Genomic DNA, 16,891 nt, shown 5'->3' on the forward strand with positions numbered 1-16,891 from the left:
TTTCATTTAGATGGACTTTTGCAGTAAAACAGTTAAACCGGTGAGTAACTCAGTCGATGATAAAGTATTGCTGATCCTGTAAATGTTGCTGATCTGGTCAGGCAATACCAGGCGAAGCCTCGATATTGATGTTACTGACTAATAATCGATCACGGATCGTTGTTAGGCGAGTCTGTTCGGGTTTATATCGAGAGCTTGTTATTCTCACGGTAATTTCGCTGACTGAACTGGAAACTGAGCTAGCTGATCACTCAGACCGACAGAGACCGTTTGATTTCACTTTAAACAAATCGGTAAAATTAATTCGAGTAATTGAAACGGAAATACAGAAAACAGCCTGAAAACAAAAGTAGTTCAATGTGGTATTTGATGCTCTGATTGTTAATTTGTTTCAAAATGAGAAGCTTCCGGCTTCGTTTCTACAGCACTGATAAAATTGAAAAAGTACATATAAATGATAAAAGAGCCATTTTAGATTTCAGGGTTTAAGCACAACCAGGAAGAACAAACCGCATAACAGAAAGTTACATATAAACTGTATTTTCCTTATTATCATTTGCAGGTTAAACTGCCAGATGCCTTAAGTTCATACATGATAAAATATTTTATTTCAGGGCTCTATTTATTTATGTCCCTGTGTGAGTAGTCGGTGGCCACACCCAACGCTTCCTGTTATTCTCACTTACTGAACTGGTTTTCAGCAGTATTCTGGGTGATGTTCAAAGAATAATTCGCAGCACTTTTTTGTCTGCAGTGTGTTAGACTTTTAATGTCTGACACATTTAATAAAGGTCGGAGTCATGTTGTATTTTGTTTGATAAAACTTGCCACCAGGGAAATAGGCCACAGTTCCAGGAGTTCACCTGGCATGAGTGTTGCTGCTAGGACTGATGCATAAATTGCCATGCTTGAAGTTTTAAAATGGATTTTGTATAGAAAACTTGGAGAACTTGATTTGGTTTCAACAAATTGAGTTAATTAAAATTAATACAAATCTTTGCTACTGGAAACAACATTTTCTATCTTTATTTTTCTGCATATAAACAGGGATCCTGCAGTAATTTGTCCTTTTTGCTAAATATTGTAAGTCACTGAAGACAAAGTTGGATTTTTGGATTTCAGATTTCAGATACTGCTGTTCACCTGTTCCTGTTTTGCACTGGAGCTGCTGATCAATAACAGCGTGTAACACCTGTATGCCAAACAATCCAAGGTATGTGTATGTGTGTTACCCTCAAAAAAATTGTCATTGTTGTGATTGTGTTGATGTAAATGACTGAAGGACTGATGGAGGAATTATACTTCGAGGCAGAAATAATCTAAACCTGGTGTGTAATTTATTTACAGTGTTCACCAGACAAACAAGGCAGATCAGAATGGTTTTGAATGGAAAACAAAAGAAAAACAAAAAAAGACTAACTATAAGCCAGTACATCAACTATGAAGTCCCACACTGATCTCCTCAGGAGCATCTATCCCATAGACAATATTTATCTCTACAATATAAAAGATGGCCGTAACTATCATATTTGTAAAGTCTCATTTTGAAGTTTTAAGATTTTTTTTTTTTTTTTTTGCTATTGACCATCTTGGCAATAACTGAAACCAATTGACCAGACCATAATTTACAAAACAGATTTCATGGTTTGTTGATTAAGCCCATAAATTCATCAGGAAAGTGTCAGGTATGGGAGGCAATTTTTGCACAGAACAGGTAATCTTTTTGGAACCACAGCTTCTGCCCTCTTTAAAAAGAATGCGTGTTGAAGTCACCTCCTGTGCTCCATCACATTTCAAACCTAGAAGCTACATGCATATTTTATACAAGGATAAACAATGTAGTTATTTTATCATTTAACTTACCTAGATGACATTTCAAAACTATAAAAAATTTTAATTTTAATTTCTAGATTTTCCACACAGAAACACAAACACAAAGTTTGATAACAGCGTTTAAAAGACTGGAGAACAGCATAAAGCTCCCTCTGTTCCATAAACTCCTTCACAACATGGAGCAGAGCACAAAGCCCTCTGACATTCAAGTAATAAGGACAGTAAGAATGAATATAAATGGATAAAGTGTTTTGAATATTTGGGCCAAACGTAGAGTGATTTCTAATGCATTAAAATAATAGCATTTAAAATTAGAGTGAGAAAGGTGCCCAGCATAGGCTTTAGATTCTCAATTAGAACAACTGTATTTTGATGGCTAAATGTAACAGAGTAATACAAACTCTGTGTGTTGTTGTCCATGTGAAATCTAAAGTCTCTAGAGGGTGTAGATTACCTGCTAGGACATGTCCTCATTATTCAAAGACTGAGTAATCTTGGAACACCTCCAAAAAATTATTTACTGACAAACCGATCTCACTACACAGTTTCTACTGCTGAACATGAGCCAGTCACACTTGAATATCTGGAACATGTTCAAACATGTTAGATCATCTGGCATAAATGTTTGTTTTGGCCTGAATAACAGGTTTCCAAACAGAAACTCCATCTCATTGAAAGGTGGAGGTTATAGTCACAACCACAGGTCAAAAGTTAGTTTATTTCAAATGTTAGTCTCTTCATAAAAGTAGCACATAAAGTTTTTCCGGGCTGTCAGAATTAAAGGTAAATAATAATAACTATCCAATTCCTGTTTCTTTTACCTTTTAGCCACCACTTCTTATTTATTTTTTTAAACTTTATTTTTATTTATTTTGATGCAGAAAAATAACAGACAAACAAACAAACAAGAGGGCTAGGGCAGGTAACAAGCGATCACATTGTTCATCATATTTTACAGGCACATTACTATTCTACATATACATTAGGTACAGGTTACAAATCAACCAGAAAAGCAAGATACTCCCAGTTCACACCAGATAACTATTCCAAGTCTTTGACTGTATAACAATGCCATTTTTACCAGAGTCTCTTTCCTTTCTCCCTCTGAAGATGTATTGAAAAGTCAACATCTCGATGTTATGAATCAGGTTTACAATATTCATAAAGAGGTTCAGGGTGGGAGGGCTTAGCTGGAGCCAACATTTAGTAATTGCCTTCTTGCTTGCAATCATAAATATCCTCATCAAATATGTATCGCTTATACTAAGACCATCAGGAAGTTCTCCAAGGTACATAGTAGTAAAAGAAAAAGCTGAAGTTATACCCAGAATTTCATAGATTACTTGCTTAATGGCATTCCCGAAAATCTTCAACTTTGGACAGCCCCAAAAAACATGACAGCAGTCCGCATAGACCTCCCCACACTCCCGCAGCACAAGCTGCGTGCTGCAGCTTGTAAGCCACCTATTCTCAATTTCTGTTTTGGTGTAATAAAAAATCTGATTAAATTCTTCCAGCAAAAATCATGCCATGTTAAAGAATTTGTGGTGGAATTTGTGGTGCATTCTTCCAGATTTGTCCCCAGACTTCCTGTAAAATTGTTATGTTTGCTTCTTTTTCCCACCGTTGCCTAATATAATCTGTTGAGTTCCTATTTATAGATGAGAAATTTCTGTAAGTTTACCAATGATGCCTTTTGTACTTTTGGCAGCATATGCATCCATGAATAATTGTATTATTCCTGGATTTACAACCAAATCAGGGGACTTCTCTGACTTCTCTGCCCACTTCGTAAGTCCGGCACAGATCCTCAAAATTTAATAATTCCCCATTTTCTATTATTCTACAGAATAAGGTGATTCCTTATTCTAAGTTCTAAACTTGTGATCTATCAATGCTGGAAAGAAGTAAGGGTGATATGCGGGCCACCTTAACACCCTTATCTGCTTGCTGAGATGAAATTTTTTAACCACCTCTGCCCACTTTTTCAAGGAGGAACTTACACACAGGTTTTGTAACTGGTATACTTGGGGTAGCCTGTCCAAGCAGCCCAAAACAGACTGTATAGGGAAGTCCAGCAAGGAAAGCTCAATGTCCTTCAGTTTTGCCTCATAGACTGGGTGACACCAGCACACTAGCGGTCTGAGTTGGGCAGACAAATAGAAATCCAATAAGCAAGGGAGGGCCATCCCTCCCCGTTCCCCAGGCAGCAGCAGGGTTGAATATCTTACTCTTGGCCTTTTATTACTCCATATAAACCTTGAAAAATGCTTATCCCGCTGCCTGAATTGTTTTGCTGAGACCTCTACCGGGAGTGCTGCAAACATATATAGCAGTCTTGGGAGAACATTTATCTTTATTGTTTGAAGTCTGCTGCCGAGGTCGAGGGGAAGCAGGCTCCACCTATCCAGGTCCTCATATATTTTCTTATATATCCATTTGTAATTAACTTCGTATAATTGAGCGAGATTTTTTGTTAATAAAACACCCACATACTCTATTAGTGGTTGGTGCCAATTGAATCGAAAGCTAGCCGTTAATTGTTTTGAGGGGACAAAAGAAAATGTCATGACTTGAGTCTTTTGTATATTGAGTCTATAACCGGAAAGTCTACCATAAAATTCCAGGAAGTTCATCAGCAGTGGGATACCAGATTCAGGGTTTTTAACTGTCACCAAGACATCATCTGCGTAAAGACATCGTTTGTTTTCCACACCACCTATTTTTATTATTATTGTGTGACAATGCAACAGAGTAGAGCATTTTGTTTCACATAAGCTCAGAATCAATTTATTGTCATTACATGTCACACATATAACAAAATGGAGTTCCAGAACACCCATCCAAACAAACATGGGAGATAAGTGCTCTGCTCTTAATTTCACTAACCATAAAGTATATTCCCAAGTATATTCCAGATTTTATGCATCACTTGCTGGCTTTTCCATCTGTTCCTAAGTGCTTGTAAAGTCTTAAGGCAGAATCATTGGGAAAGCAGAAAAACCCTGCTGAGCTGTCACAACAAGAATGACTAGAATTAATTTCAGAACAAAACAAATTGAATGAAATTTACCTATATAAGGCTAAAGGTGCTTTTATAAGGTCAAGGAAACAAATGTGTTGAAGAAGGAGAACAGAACTCAGCTTATTTCTTTAACCTGGAAAGACATCAAGGAAAGCTGAACTTAATCCAACAGCTCAATATTAGTGGGGCTGTTACCGATGATCCAAGTAGAATAGCAAACTTCTGCTCCGGCTTTTACAGAAACATACAAAAGCAAATACTGTCATCAGTCGGCAATGCTGTTTTTCAATTCTCTGAACAATCTCACCCAAATTACTGAAAATGCTAGAGAGCAGTGTGATCAGACAATAACCATACAGGAAGTGACTTGTGCTGTTGAACATCTTAAAACTAATAAATCTCCTGGAGTTGATGGTCTCACCACAGATTTTTATCACACCTTTATAGAAAATCTAGCTCCCTTTTTACATAAGGTGATATTAGAAAGTGTGGAGCAGGGAACTTTACCTCCTACACTAACACAAGGCCTGATTACATTAATCCCAAAACCTCAAAAAGACCATCTACTCATTAACAATTGGCGACCCGTGTCATTATTGAACACGGATTATAAGGATTTTGCTACAGTACTTGCTAAATGGCTCAAGAATGTTCTGGATCCGAATATTGATGAGACACAGTCTTGCAATCAAAAAAGACTGCTGCGGGAGTGTGGGGAGGTCTATGCGGACTGCTGTCATGTTTTTTGGGGCTGTCCAAAGTTGAAGATTTTCAGGAATGCCATTAAGCAAGTAATCTATGAAATTCTGGGTATAACTTCAGCTTTTTCTTTTACTACTATGTACCTTGGAGAACTTCCTGACGGTCTTAGTATAAGCGATACATATTTGATGAGGATATTTATGATTGCAAGCAGAAGAGACATATCTGTAATAATATTCGACTTGTTTTAGACTTGATCAATTACTCATTCCTGTGTCCTGATGACAGTTTTATCTTTTTCTTAGACTTCTATAAGGCATTTGACACTGTTGAACATAATTTTATATTTCAAACAATTGAGCGATTCGCTTTTTGTTGATTTCTTTTTGTAAAACAGTCAGAACCATGTACTCCAGTGTTAACAGCTCCATCAGACTTAAAAATGGAACCTCCCCAAGATTTGAATTACAGAAGGGCATCTGACAAGGCTGCCCTCTGTCTCCTTATTTTTTTATTTTAACAACTACTTTACACTCATTTAAAAAAAACAGCCCATTAAAAGGTATCTTCATAGCAGGCAGAGACATTTTAATGAGTCAGCTGACTGACGATACTACATTATTTTTAAAAGATATTACCCAAGTCGCTGTTGCTATCCAAATAATCCATCTGGACTCTGTTTAAATCTGAAGAAATGTGAACTTTTCCCTCTTAAAGACTGGGATGCTACACGTGTTCACAACATACCAGTTAAAACTAAAACCATGTATCTTGGGATCAACACTGGGGAAAAACCAGATAAATAGATGTTCTGAAAATTTTGATTTGATTATTCATAAGACAAGGAAAAAGCTCAACCAGTGGCTTCAAAGAGATGTATCACTGAAAGGCCAAATTCTGCTGACAAAGGCAGAAGACCTGTTTCGTCTAACATGCAGCTGTTCCTTTGGCTGCTGACAAACACCTCTGTGATGCCATTGATAAACTATTGCTCAACTTTATCTGGAAAAACAAGACCCACTATGTTAAAAAAATCTCTGATTATGAACAGTTATGATTCTGGTGGATTACACCTTCTTGATTTTACTGCCCTAAACAATACCTTTAAAATAAATTAGATAAAGCTTTTACATAATCCCACAAGTATTTGGAACTTTATACCTAAACCTATCTTTTCTGCCATTGGAGGCCTTCAATATGTTCTTTTATGTCATTATAAAATTGAAAAACCTCCCCTCATCCCGTTAGACTTCCATAAGCAAATGTTGTTGGCATGGTTGTTAATCTATAAACATAATTTCTCTCCACATAGATGCTTCATTTGGAACAACCAGTATATTAGATACAAAAATAAATCATTCCTTAATGTGTGGTTTGATAACAACATAATTTTAGTAATCCGGTTATTAAGTGACAATGGAAATCTTTCAGTTTCTTCAGAAGTGTGGCATTCCTGTTACCCGAAAATAATTTACTGTTGTAATGGATGCAGTACTTTCTGGTATTTTAACGCTGCTAAGAGGAGCTGAAAAACCAGCTTGTGTACCTTCTTTTGAACCCACATTAATATCAGTAGGCCATATTTGTTTTTCTATCACATCCAAAAATAACAACCGTTATATTAGGTCACTATTTTAAAAAGATCTCACCACCACTACCACAGTGACTCAGCACTGATCTGGTATGATCAGTGATCTGAATTGGAGTACTGTGTGGAATCTTCCTTACAGATACATTATACATCATAATCTGATAATAATTGCAAGGAAATATCATATACATAAAGCAAAATTTAGTCACTCAAATCCCTCTTTTTTAGCATTTCAAAAGGAAACTGAAAAATACATTAAAAGCATTTCTGATTCAGCTAATAAGAAAGCTATTAAAACCTATAATTTGTGCTCCTTATTTGATATATTTATTTGTAAACCCCCTGGCTAATGTTTGTGTGTTCTCTTCAAATATATATTAATAACTTTGTATGTCGACTATATCACAATAAAGTTTTATTTAACAAAATAAACAAGCAGACTAACAGTTCCAAGGAATTTAATTACTGGGAACTGGTTCCCTACAAGAACCGGATCTCAAATCCCATCTCTACAGAGAAAACCCAATAATATAAACCTATCCCCTCTGGGCAAGCATTTGGTGACAGTGGGAAGGAAAAACTCCCTTTTAACAGGAAGAAACCTCCAGCAGAACCAGGCTCAGGGAGGGGCAGTTGTGGTGTATTTTTATCATTTTGACATCAGTATTTACTATCAATATTTTTATATCATGTATTGTTACATATATTAATCACACACACTGGATTAATAGTCACATTATTTGTCACCTATATTGTCACTCACACACTGGAACACTGCATGCTTTAGGTGAGGCCTGCTCTGCCCAGGGCCTTGGGTTTTTTTAACTAAGATAAGAGATAAGATAAGATAAGATAAAACTTTAATGATCCCACGACGGGGAAATTTGTGCATTACAGCAGCTCAATACAGAGAAAAAATGAAAAGGATGAGTAAGAACAAATAACTAAACTAAAAACTAAAACTAAAATTCAATAGAATAAAATAAAATAGCAAAAAAACTATACACATATACATAAGCACTATATACATAAATATATATATCAGTGTCAATACCCACATTTACATATACACACATATACACACACAACTTGAACCTAAGGTACACAGCATACACGGTATGCATTATATGGGTGAGTGTAATAAATAAAATGTATCTGGACTGTAAGGATAAAGTGATGGCAGTGTAGGTAAAGTGTCCAAGTGACTCAAGACATTATGATGTGTTATACAGTCTAACTACTGTTGGGATGAATGACCTGCGAAAGCGCTCCTTCCTGCAGCGAGGATGTTTCAATCTCTGACTGAAGGAGCTGCTCAGTTCACCCACGGTCTCATGAAGAGGGTGATGGGGGTTGTTCATGACTAGTAGTACTGCACTCGTTCATATTTAGAGGCTCACCTTTGTACACAGTGCCTTTTTGACACAGTATTGCCAGAGTGAAGGTCAAGTAGCGGGGAGTGTGTGTGTCCCGAAAAGGGGAGTTGAAGTCCCACCTGAGCTACTGTAATAATGTAAGGGAGTATTGAGATAAGACCGCCCTAAAAGTGTTTCTTGCAATGTGAAAATATGGATAGAAGGGCAGGGTAGTTTTATAGAACAGTCAAGTGGTCAAATGTATTTTCTCTTATCAATGTTAGTATTTTACTTGTCATGATAACAGGGAAGGCACTGCCTTACCGCCCTCCTCTGCGCATCACTGATTGCAGCATATCTAAGGGATGGTTCAGGGTCACAACAAACAGTCGCCTCAAGGCACTTTGTATCGTGGGTAAAGACCCTATAATAATACAGAGAAAACCCAACAGTCAAAACGACCCCCTATTAGCAAGCACTTGATGATGGTGGGAAGGAAAAACTCCAGCAGAACCAGGCTCAGGGAGGGGCAGCCATCTGCTGTGACCGGTTGGGCTGAGGGGAGAGAAAAAAAAAGACATGCTGTGGAAGAGAGCCAGAGATTAATAACAATTAATGATTAAATGCAGAGTGGAGTATAAATAAAGTAAATAAGGTGAATGAAAAGAAATTATAGGAACCCCCCAGCAGACTAGGCCTATAGCAGCATAACTAATGGGTGGTTCAGGGTCACCTGATCCAGCCTGAACTTTATGCTTGATCCTAAAGGAAAGTTTTAAGCCTAATCTTAAAAATAGAGAGGGTGTCTGTCTCTCGAATCCAAACTGGGAGCTGGTTCCACAGAAGATGGGCTTGAAAGCTGAAGGCTCTGCCTCCCATTTTACTTTTAAATATCCTAAGAACCACAAGTAAGCCAGCAGTCTGAGTCCTATTTTGCCACCTTCAAAGAATGGAGAGGTCTGTAATTTTTGTTGTAGGTACATTTCAACTGTAAGAGACAGAATCAAAAAAAAAAAAAAAAAAAATCCAGAAAATCACATTGTATGATTTTTAAATAATTAATTTGCTTTTTATTGCACAAAATAAGTATTTGATCACCTACCAACCAGCAAGAATTCTGGCTCTCAAAAACCTGTTAGTTTTTCTTTAAGAAGCCCTCCAATTCTGCAATAATTACCTGAATACATTGTACCTGTTTGAACTCATTATCTGTATACAAAGACACCTGTCCACACACTCAGTCAATCACAATCCAACCTCTCCACCAAGCCCAAGACAAAAGAGCTGTTTAAATAATTATTGCACACTTTCTGTAAATCCTATAAACTTCATTTCACCGCTCAAATCACTGCTCGCATTCATCTGCTATATCATATATTTAACTGAAATTGTTGATCCGAACAACCAATGATTTATAAAGGAAAATCATGAAAATTATCAGGGGTGCCCAAACCTTTTCAGACCACTGGAGGTGTTGTTGTAGGTGCTGCATTGACACTGAAGTTTATTGGGAGTTTATTGTAGAATTTATTGAGTTTTGGAGTTTGCATTTCTCTATTTCGCCCTGTTGATGTTCATTTTTAAATTGTATCTTGTCGAGTTTTTATTATACAATAGTCACTCACGCACCTTGAATCCTGCAGCTGACAAAGTATGAAAAACTTAATCTAATGAAAACTAAACTAAAGCTAAGCATTAAACCAAAAATAAAAACTAATAAAAAATGAGCAAAATAACCCTGAAAACTAACTACAGGAAACGCCTGACCTCTGTAATTGTAAACAAAATTTTCTGTACCAAACATTAAGTTGTGTCTTTCTTGCAAAATCTGTTGTGTATCAAATACTTATTTTCCCCATTGTACATTCTCTCTGTGTCTATATGTGTGTATATGTGAATTTATTCATTTTTTCCTCTTCTCATAAAAGGTGATCAGACTACCTGGAAATCCAGCAGCACATTTGAATTACTGCCAACAGTAAGTCAAACTGAACTGTGTTTAAGTATTTTACAGTATTTTGTTTGTACACAGAACTAAACCCCCTAGTTTTAAACAGCATTGAAATAAAATGGATCAATTGTGTCTGTGTTTAGTTGCTTCTCCTAATTTTCCACAGTGGCTGAGCTGAGGGTTGTTCTGCTGGGAAGCAGCTGGACTGAGAAAAATGAAGTGGGAAATTTCTTACTGGGACAGACTGTGTTCAGCAGTCAGTCTAAACACTTTGTGAGAATTAGTGGACCATTGGAGGACAAAAAATTAGTTCTCATCAACACCCCCTATCTGCCTCCTCTTGAAACCTCCCAACATGAGCTGACACAGTTTATCCAAGAATGTGAGAAAGTTGCTAAACCCGGACCGCATGTGTTTCTGCTGGTTGTACAGCCTGAACATTTTACTGAAGAACAAAAACTGAGACTCTGTAGAGTTCTTGAAGGCTACAGTGATCGATCATTTGATCATTCAATGATTCTGATAACATCGCCTAAAGAGGAGTGTTCAGTTTTTATGGAAGATTTCATTAAAAGACCTCCATTAAATGAAATGATCAAAATATGTAAATACCGATACTTGAAGAGGGACAATACTGAACTTCCAAAGCTGTTAACACTTTTGGGTGAAATTGTAAAGTACAACAATGGAGAACATGTGAGCTATGAAGTTTTTGAGGATACAGCACAAACTTTACCAAGAGATCAAAGTCCAAAACAAAAGAAAACAAAAACTCCTATCACAGATGGTGTGAGAGCTGCCGGTAAGTGGACAAGCTCTTTATACATGCAAGATGCAGCATCTATACGAAACTAAATGACATAACAATCTTTTTCACAGGACTACCGAATAAATTGAAACAAATGACTTGTCGACTCTCTCAGAAACACTTTTTGTCCAACAGTAAGTAAAATTATCTCAGAGCTCATCCTCCTTTTGAAAATGAATGTTTCAAATACTTTTCTGTGTTCAACCTGAACATCCCAAAATTCTTCATAACAAAAGAACAATTAATAAACCAGTTTCACTTCAACTGAACTTAAACTTGTGAATTTCAGAAATAAATATCACCATTATGTTAAAATAACTGACATTAAACATCCATCCACTTTTTTCCTGCTTATCCGGGGGCGGGTAGTGGGGGGCAGCAGCCTAAGCAGAGAAGCCCAGCGCTCAATCTCCCAAATCACCTCCCCCAGATGAGACACCGAGGTGTGTCCTGGGTCTGCTTCGGGGGCCTCCTCTTGGTAGGAAATGCACAGAACACCTCTCCCAACAGGTGCCCAGGAGGCATCCTAGTCAGTTGCCCAAACCATTTCAACTGGATCCTTTTGATGTGGAGGAGCACCAGCTCTACTCTCAGCCTCCCAAATGGCTACACTCCTCATCCTATCTCTAAGGGAGAGGTCAGCCACTTTTTAGAGGAAGCTCATTCCTGCTGCTTGTATCTGCGATCGCCAACTCACCACCAGGTGGTGAGCAGTTGACAGCTCAGCTCCTCTCTTCACCCAAGTGTCCAGAACATATGGCTGCAGATCTGATGATACAATTACAAAATTGATCACGAACCTGCAGGATAGACAATGTGCTGATGTCACATACACTTATGGGCATACTTATCTTTGAACATGGTGTTCATTATGGACAAACTTTGGTTTGTACAGAAGTCCAATAACAGGCCGTTCCTCCCAATCACGCCCCTCCAGCTCTCACTGTTGTTGCCTACGTGAGTGTTGAAGTCTCCCAGTAGGACAATGGAGTCACTGGATGTGGCACCTTTGAGCACCCCACCCAGTGACTTATAGAAGGGTGGGTACTGTGATTTGTCATTTGGTCCATAAGTGCAAACAACCCTCTCGTCCACCAGTGAAAATTGCAACGTACAGACAGTAAGCTGAGGGGATACAAGAATACCCACTCCAGATTGATGCCTCTCACCGAGGGGCAATTCTAGACTTGAACAAGACTAGACCAGAGTACAGGAATCTGGTTCCAGAGCCCAAGCCATATGTTGACGTGAGCCTGACTATATCTAGCTGGTATCTCTCAACCTCACGCACTAGCTCAGGCTACTTTCCCACCAGACACTTTTTACATTTACAAATTACATGAACACAATTTGCTGACTGGTTTGGAATTTGGATTTTAATCTTTGAGTAGAACAGTAACATTTGACCAGATGACCTGATGAATAACACTGCTGTCAAAAATTGTTTGAGCACACAGATGACTGAGATCTCCTCATTAGAGCCAAGTGTTGTGATTTCAGGTTAAATTGTGTTTGTAATATTGTCCTCTTTTTTTTTTTTTGTATCCCAGTGTCTGCATTCAGGGTTGTGCTGCTGGGCAAAAGTGAGGACAAGAAGACAAAGCTTGGTAACTTTATCACTGGGTATCAAGGATTTCACTGCCAAAAACAATCGCCCATCATGCACTGTGTGGCTATTTGTGCAGAGTGGAGAGGAAAACCATTAACAGTAGTGAAAACTCCAGATTTATACAATCTTTCTGAGGAGGACATGAGAAGAGAAGTTAAGAGCTGTGTGAATCTCTGTCATCCTGGACCAAATATTCTGCTGCTCCTAGTGAAGCCTTCTGAATTCACTGAGAAAGACAGAGAAGCTCTGAAGTTCATCTTGGGTTTGTTTGGTCAGCATGCCTTTAAACACTCAATGGTCATCATCACACATGAGAATGAAATGAGTTTCTCTGTGAATGAACTGCTTATAGAATGTGAAGGAAGACACTACAACATGTTTGAAGATAATTATGGATCTTTAATGAAGAAGATTCAGGAAATGACAAATGAACACAATCCATTCATCAAACCATCTTTAAACCTGGTTCTGTGTGGGAGGAGAGGAGCAGAGAAGACTTCAACAGTCAAGGCTATTTTAGATCAGACTGAGCTTCATTCAGTCTCCAGCTCAGAGTGTGTTAAACATCAGGGAGAGGTGTGTGGACGCTGGGTTTCCCTGGTGGAGCTGCCTGCCTTGTATGGAAAACCTCAGGAAGTAGCAATGGAAGAATCACTCAGGTGTATCTCCCTCTGTGATCCTGAGGGTGTCCATGCCTTCATCCTGGTCCTACCTGTGGCTCCCCTCACTGATGAAGATAAAGGAGAGTTAGAGACCATCCAGGACACATTCAGCTCTCAAGTCAATGCCTTCACCATGATTCTGTTCACTGTGGAGTCAGATCCTACAGCTCCAGCTGTTGTTAACTTTGTTCAGAAAAGCAACGACATCCAGGAGCTCTGTGAGAGCTGTGGAGGAAGATCTCTTGTTCTCAACACCAAAGACAAAGAGCAGATCACAAAACTGTTTCAAACTGTAGAAAAAATAAGTCTCCAGGAAGACAAATCATGCTGCTACACAATGCACACTTATGTACATGCCCAAATAGAGAAGATGTTACAGCAAGAGAAATTCATCACCAAACTACAAACTGAAGTAACAGCACTTGAAAAAAGAAACACTGTCACTTGTAAGTATTTTGTTTTAAGAATTTTTTTCTAGCACATTTTACTCTGAGTCATGAGACTATATTGTACTAACTGTTGACATTGTATGTAGGTAATGAAGAGGCACAGAGTCAAGAGTGTCTCAGGATTGTGCTGATTGGAAAGACCGGGTGTGGAAAAAGTTCTTCCGGAAACACCATTTTAGGAAGAGATGAGTTTATATCTAAACCTTTCCAAAAGTCAGTCACCAAACGTTGTCAGAAAGTACAGAGTAAAGTGGACGGTTATCCTATTGTGGTGGTCGACACTCCTGGATTATTTGACACAACTTTGTCCAGTGAAGAAGTTAATGAGGAGGTAGTGAGATGTATCAGTCTTCTGGCTCCAGGACCACATGTCTTCTTGTTGGTGATGCAGATTGGCAGATTTACAGAAGAGGAGAAGGAGACGCTAGAATTAATCAAGAAAGGTTTTGGGAAAAATTCTGAAAAGTTCACCATCATTCTTTTCACAAAAGGAGATACACTGGAACATGAAAAGGTGTCTATTAAAGAGTACATTGAAAACTCTGATGATTCCTTTAAGAAGCTGATAGATGACTGTGGAGGAAGATACCATGTGTTCAGTAACTATGATAAACAAAATTGCATACAAGTCAGTGAGCTGATAACAAAGATTCACACCATGGTGAAGGAAAATGGAGGAAACTGCTTCACCAATGAGATGCTGCAAGAAGCAGAAGCAGCGATAAAGAAGGAAATGAAGAGAATCTTGAAAGAGAAGGAAGAAGAGATGAAAAGACAGAGAGAAGAACTGGAAAGAAAACATGAGGAAGAAAAGGAAGCAATGAAAAGAAGAATGGAAGAAGAGAAAGATAAAATACAGCAAGAAAGAGACCAGAAACTCAAGGAGATGGAAGAAAATATAGATAAGGAGCGTGAAGAGAGAAAGAAAGAACGTGAAGTGAGAGAAAAAGAGAACTCGAAATGGAAAAATGAGGAAGAAACATACAGACAAAATTTGAAAATACAACTTGAAATGTTAGACAAACAAATTCAGTCAGAAAAAGAGGAAAAGAAAAGTGTGGACAGAAAGCTGGAAGAGAGCAGAGAAGAGATGAGAAGAAGACAAGAAGTCTGGGAGAAAGAACGAAAGGAGGAGTGGGAGAAACGGATGCAAGAAGATGAAGAGAGACGAGAAGAGGAGCAAAGACGAATTGTAAATCTTGAAGAAATGCGCAAGCAGGAAATGGAAAAATATGAAAAGAAAAGAGAAGAAGAAGATCAGATCAGGAGAGACAAAGAGGAAAAAGAACGAAATCAATTAGAGGAACACTATAAAACATGTGTGGAAAATCTGAAGAAGACATATGAAGAGGATGCCAGAAAGAAAGCAGAAGAGTTCAATGACTTCAAAGACAAACACAACAAAGCGTTGCAGGAGCATGAAAAACAAATGAAAGACAAAGATGTGAAATATGACCTGCTACAAGCTTTGGCTGTCCACAGTGAAAAGCAAAAGAGAGAAAAACATCAAAGAGAAATAAAAGATGTGATAAATTGTCTATCTAAGAAGAGAGGAAATATGAAAAAAATCAAAGACTTGCTGATAAAACATGATAATCAAATAAAGATGGCAAAAAATGAGGAGGAAAAAGAATACCTGGAGAAAATTCATGAAACAGAAATAAGTGATCAAATACAAAAACTTCTGGATGAAGTGGAGACAAGATCTCCCTGCAGCATTTCATGAGATTTTTTTCCTTGTCAGAGCACGGCTATTTCAATAAATGATTTTCTGTACATTTATTACTTTTTTTTTGTTTTAGAAAATATTACATGTTCGTCAGATGGTAAGATGAGAATACCAGTGTGAGTGTTGGTGCGGTATTGCATTTTTATAGGCTAAAAGGTAATTTTGAATATACTTACTCATACATGGACAACAGATTTAAGATTAAACTGTTGTATTTTTCTGATTGATTAGGTTGAAATTCATAAACTTTAAGGGAAATTTGTAAACAATTTACAATCAGCAGATGGATTTCTTGATTTTTCATTTAAATTGTTATTTTCAGGATTGTGTTTCATTTTGTAGAATGTTTTTAACTTTGATATTTTGTGTTATTGACGTGTAGTTTGAGATGGTGCCATTCAACTTTTCAGGTTATAGAAAATCTTTGCTTTGTCTTATTGTTTTTTGTTTGTATTTTTTACTTGGATTATTTGCAGGCAGCAGCTTATTAAATAACCAAAAAAAAAGCTTCTGTTATTAGATATTTGGTTGTTTGCTGGAATGTTTTATTTCTCTGACTTCAATCTTAGAAAATTCAGCGTTGAGTAAACATGGATATCCTTCAAACTGCATATTAATCAGTGATTAAAAAAATGCATCATAGAAATGAATTTGTTCATGTTTTTTGGGTTATATGCGGAGTGAAAATAGTTCACACATAATTCAGATGGATTTTAAAGATACGTTTTTTGTTTTGTTTATTGTTATAAAAGATGAAGTGTTTATCAGCCCAGAGATGGCAGATAAACACTGAGTGTAATGACCCAATGTCTTCCAATTCAAGGTCATTATGGTCATAGCAGGGCATTTGTCTTGAAATTAAAGTGCAAAGAAATGAAATAACTAAAACCAAAAAAACATGTTTTTTAAAATATAATTTAATGCTCTTGAACAACACAGCAGCAATAGCAGGTTAAAAAAATCTGCTTTCCTCTGTCCAAATGCTGCAACACTTCTGTTTGGTGAGTCAGATTAAATGCAGCCTAAAAGATGGCATCACTGTGCCCACTGGCGGTGGCAGGTTTTCCATCCATCCATCCATCCATCCATCTTCTTCTGCTTTATCCGGGACCGGGTTGCGGGGCAGTAACCTAAGCAAAGAAGCCCTGACCTAATTCTCCCCAGCCATCTCCACGAG

General features: G+C 37.6%; 1 protein-coding gene across 1 annotated transcript; it reads left to right on the forward strand.

The window, feature by feature from the left end:
• LOC115775898 (GTPase IMAP family member 8-like) lies at positions 1-16,259 on the forward strand. Its single transcript, XM_030723408.1, has 7 exons — positions 1-40; positions 1,123-1,213; positions 10,435-10,484; positions 10,624-11,259; positions 11,337-11,399; positions 12,816-13,982; positions 14,072-16,259. Coding segments are annotated over exons 3-7 (3,507 nt in total). The 5' UTR covers positions 1-40; positions 1,123-1,213; positions 10,435-10,483; the 3' UTR covers positions 15,712-16,259.
• Positions 16,260-16,891: the final 632 nt, after the last annotated feature.

The sequence above is a fragment of the Archocentrus centrarchus genome, unplaced genomic scaffold (assembly GCF_007364275.1).
Source record: "Archocentrus centrarchus isolate MPI-CPG fArcCen1 unplaced genomic scaffold, fArcCen1 scaffold_26_ctg1, whole genome shotgun sequence".
NCBI lineage: Eukaryota > Metazoa > Chordata > Actinopteri > Cichliformes > Cichlidae > Archocentrus > Archocentrus centrarchus.

Excerpts from the sequence above, each read along its gene's own strand:
- LOC115775898 (XM_030723408.1), top strand. Across the intron at positions 11,400-12,815 it reads GAAACACTTTTTGTCCAACA|TGTCTGCATTCAGGGTTGTG; the intron begins GTAAGTAAAATT and ends TTTGTATCCCAG. Across the intron at positions 13,983-14,071 it reads AAAAAGAAACACTGTCACTT|GTAATGAAGAGGCACAGAGT; the intron begins GTAAGTATTTTG and ends CATTGTATGTAG.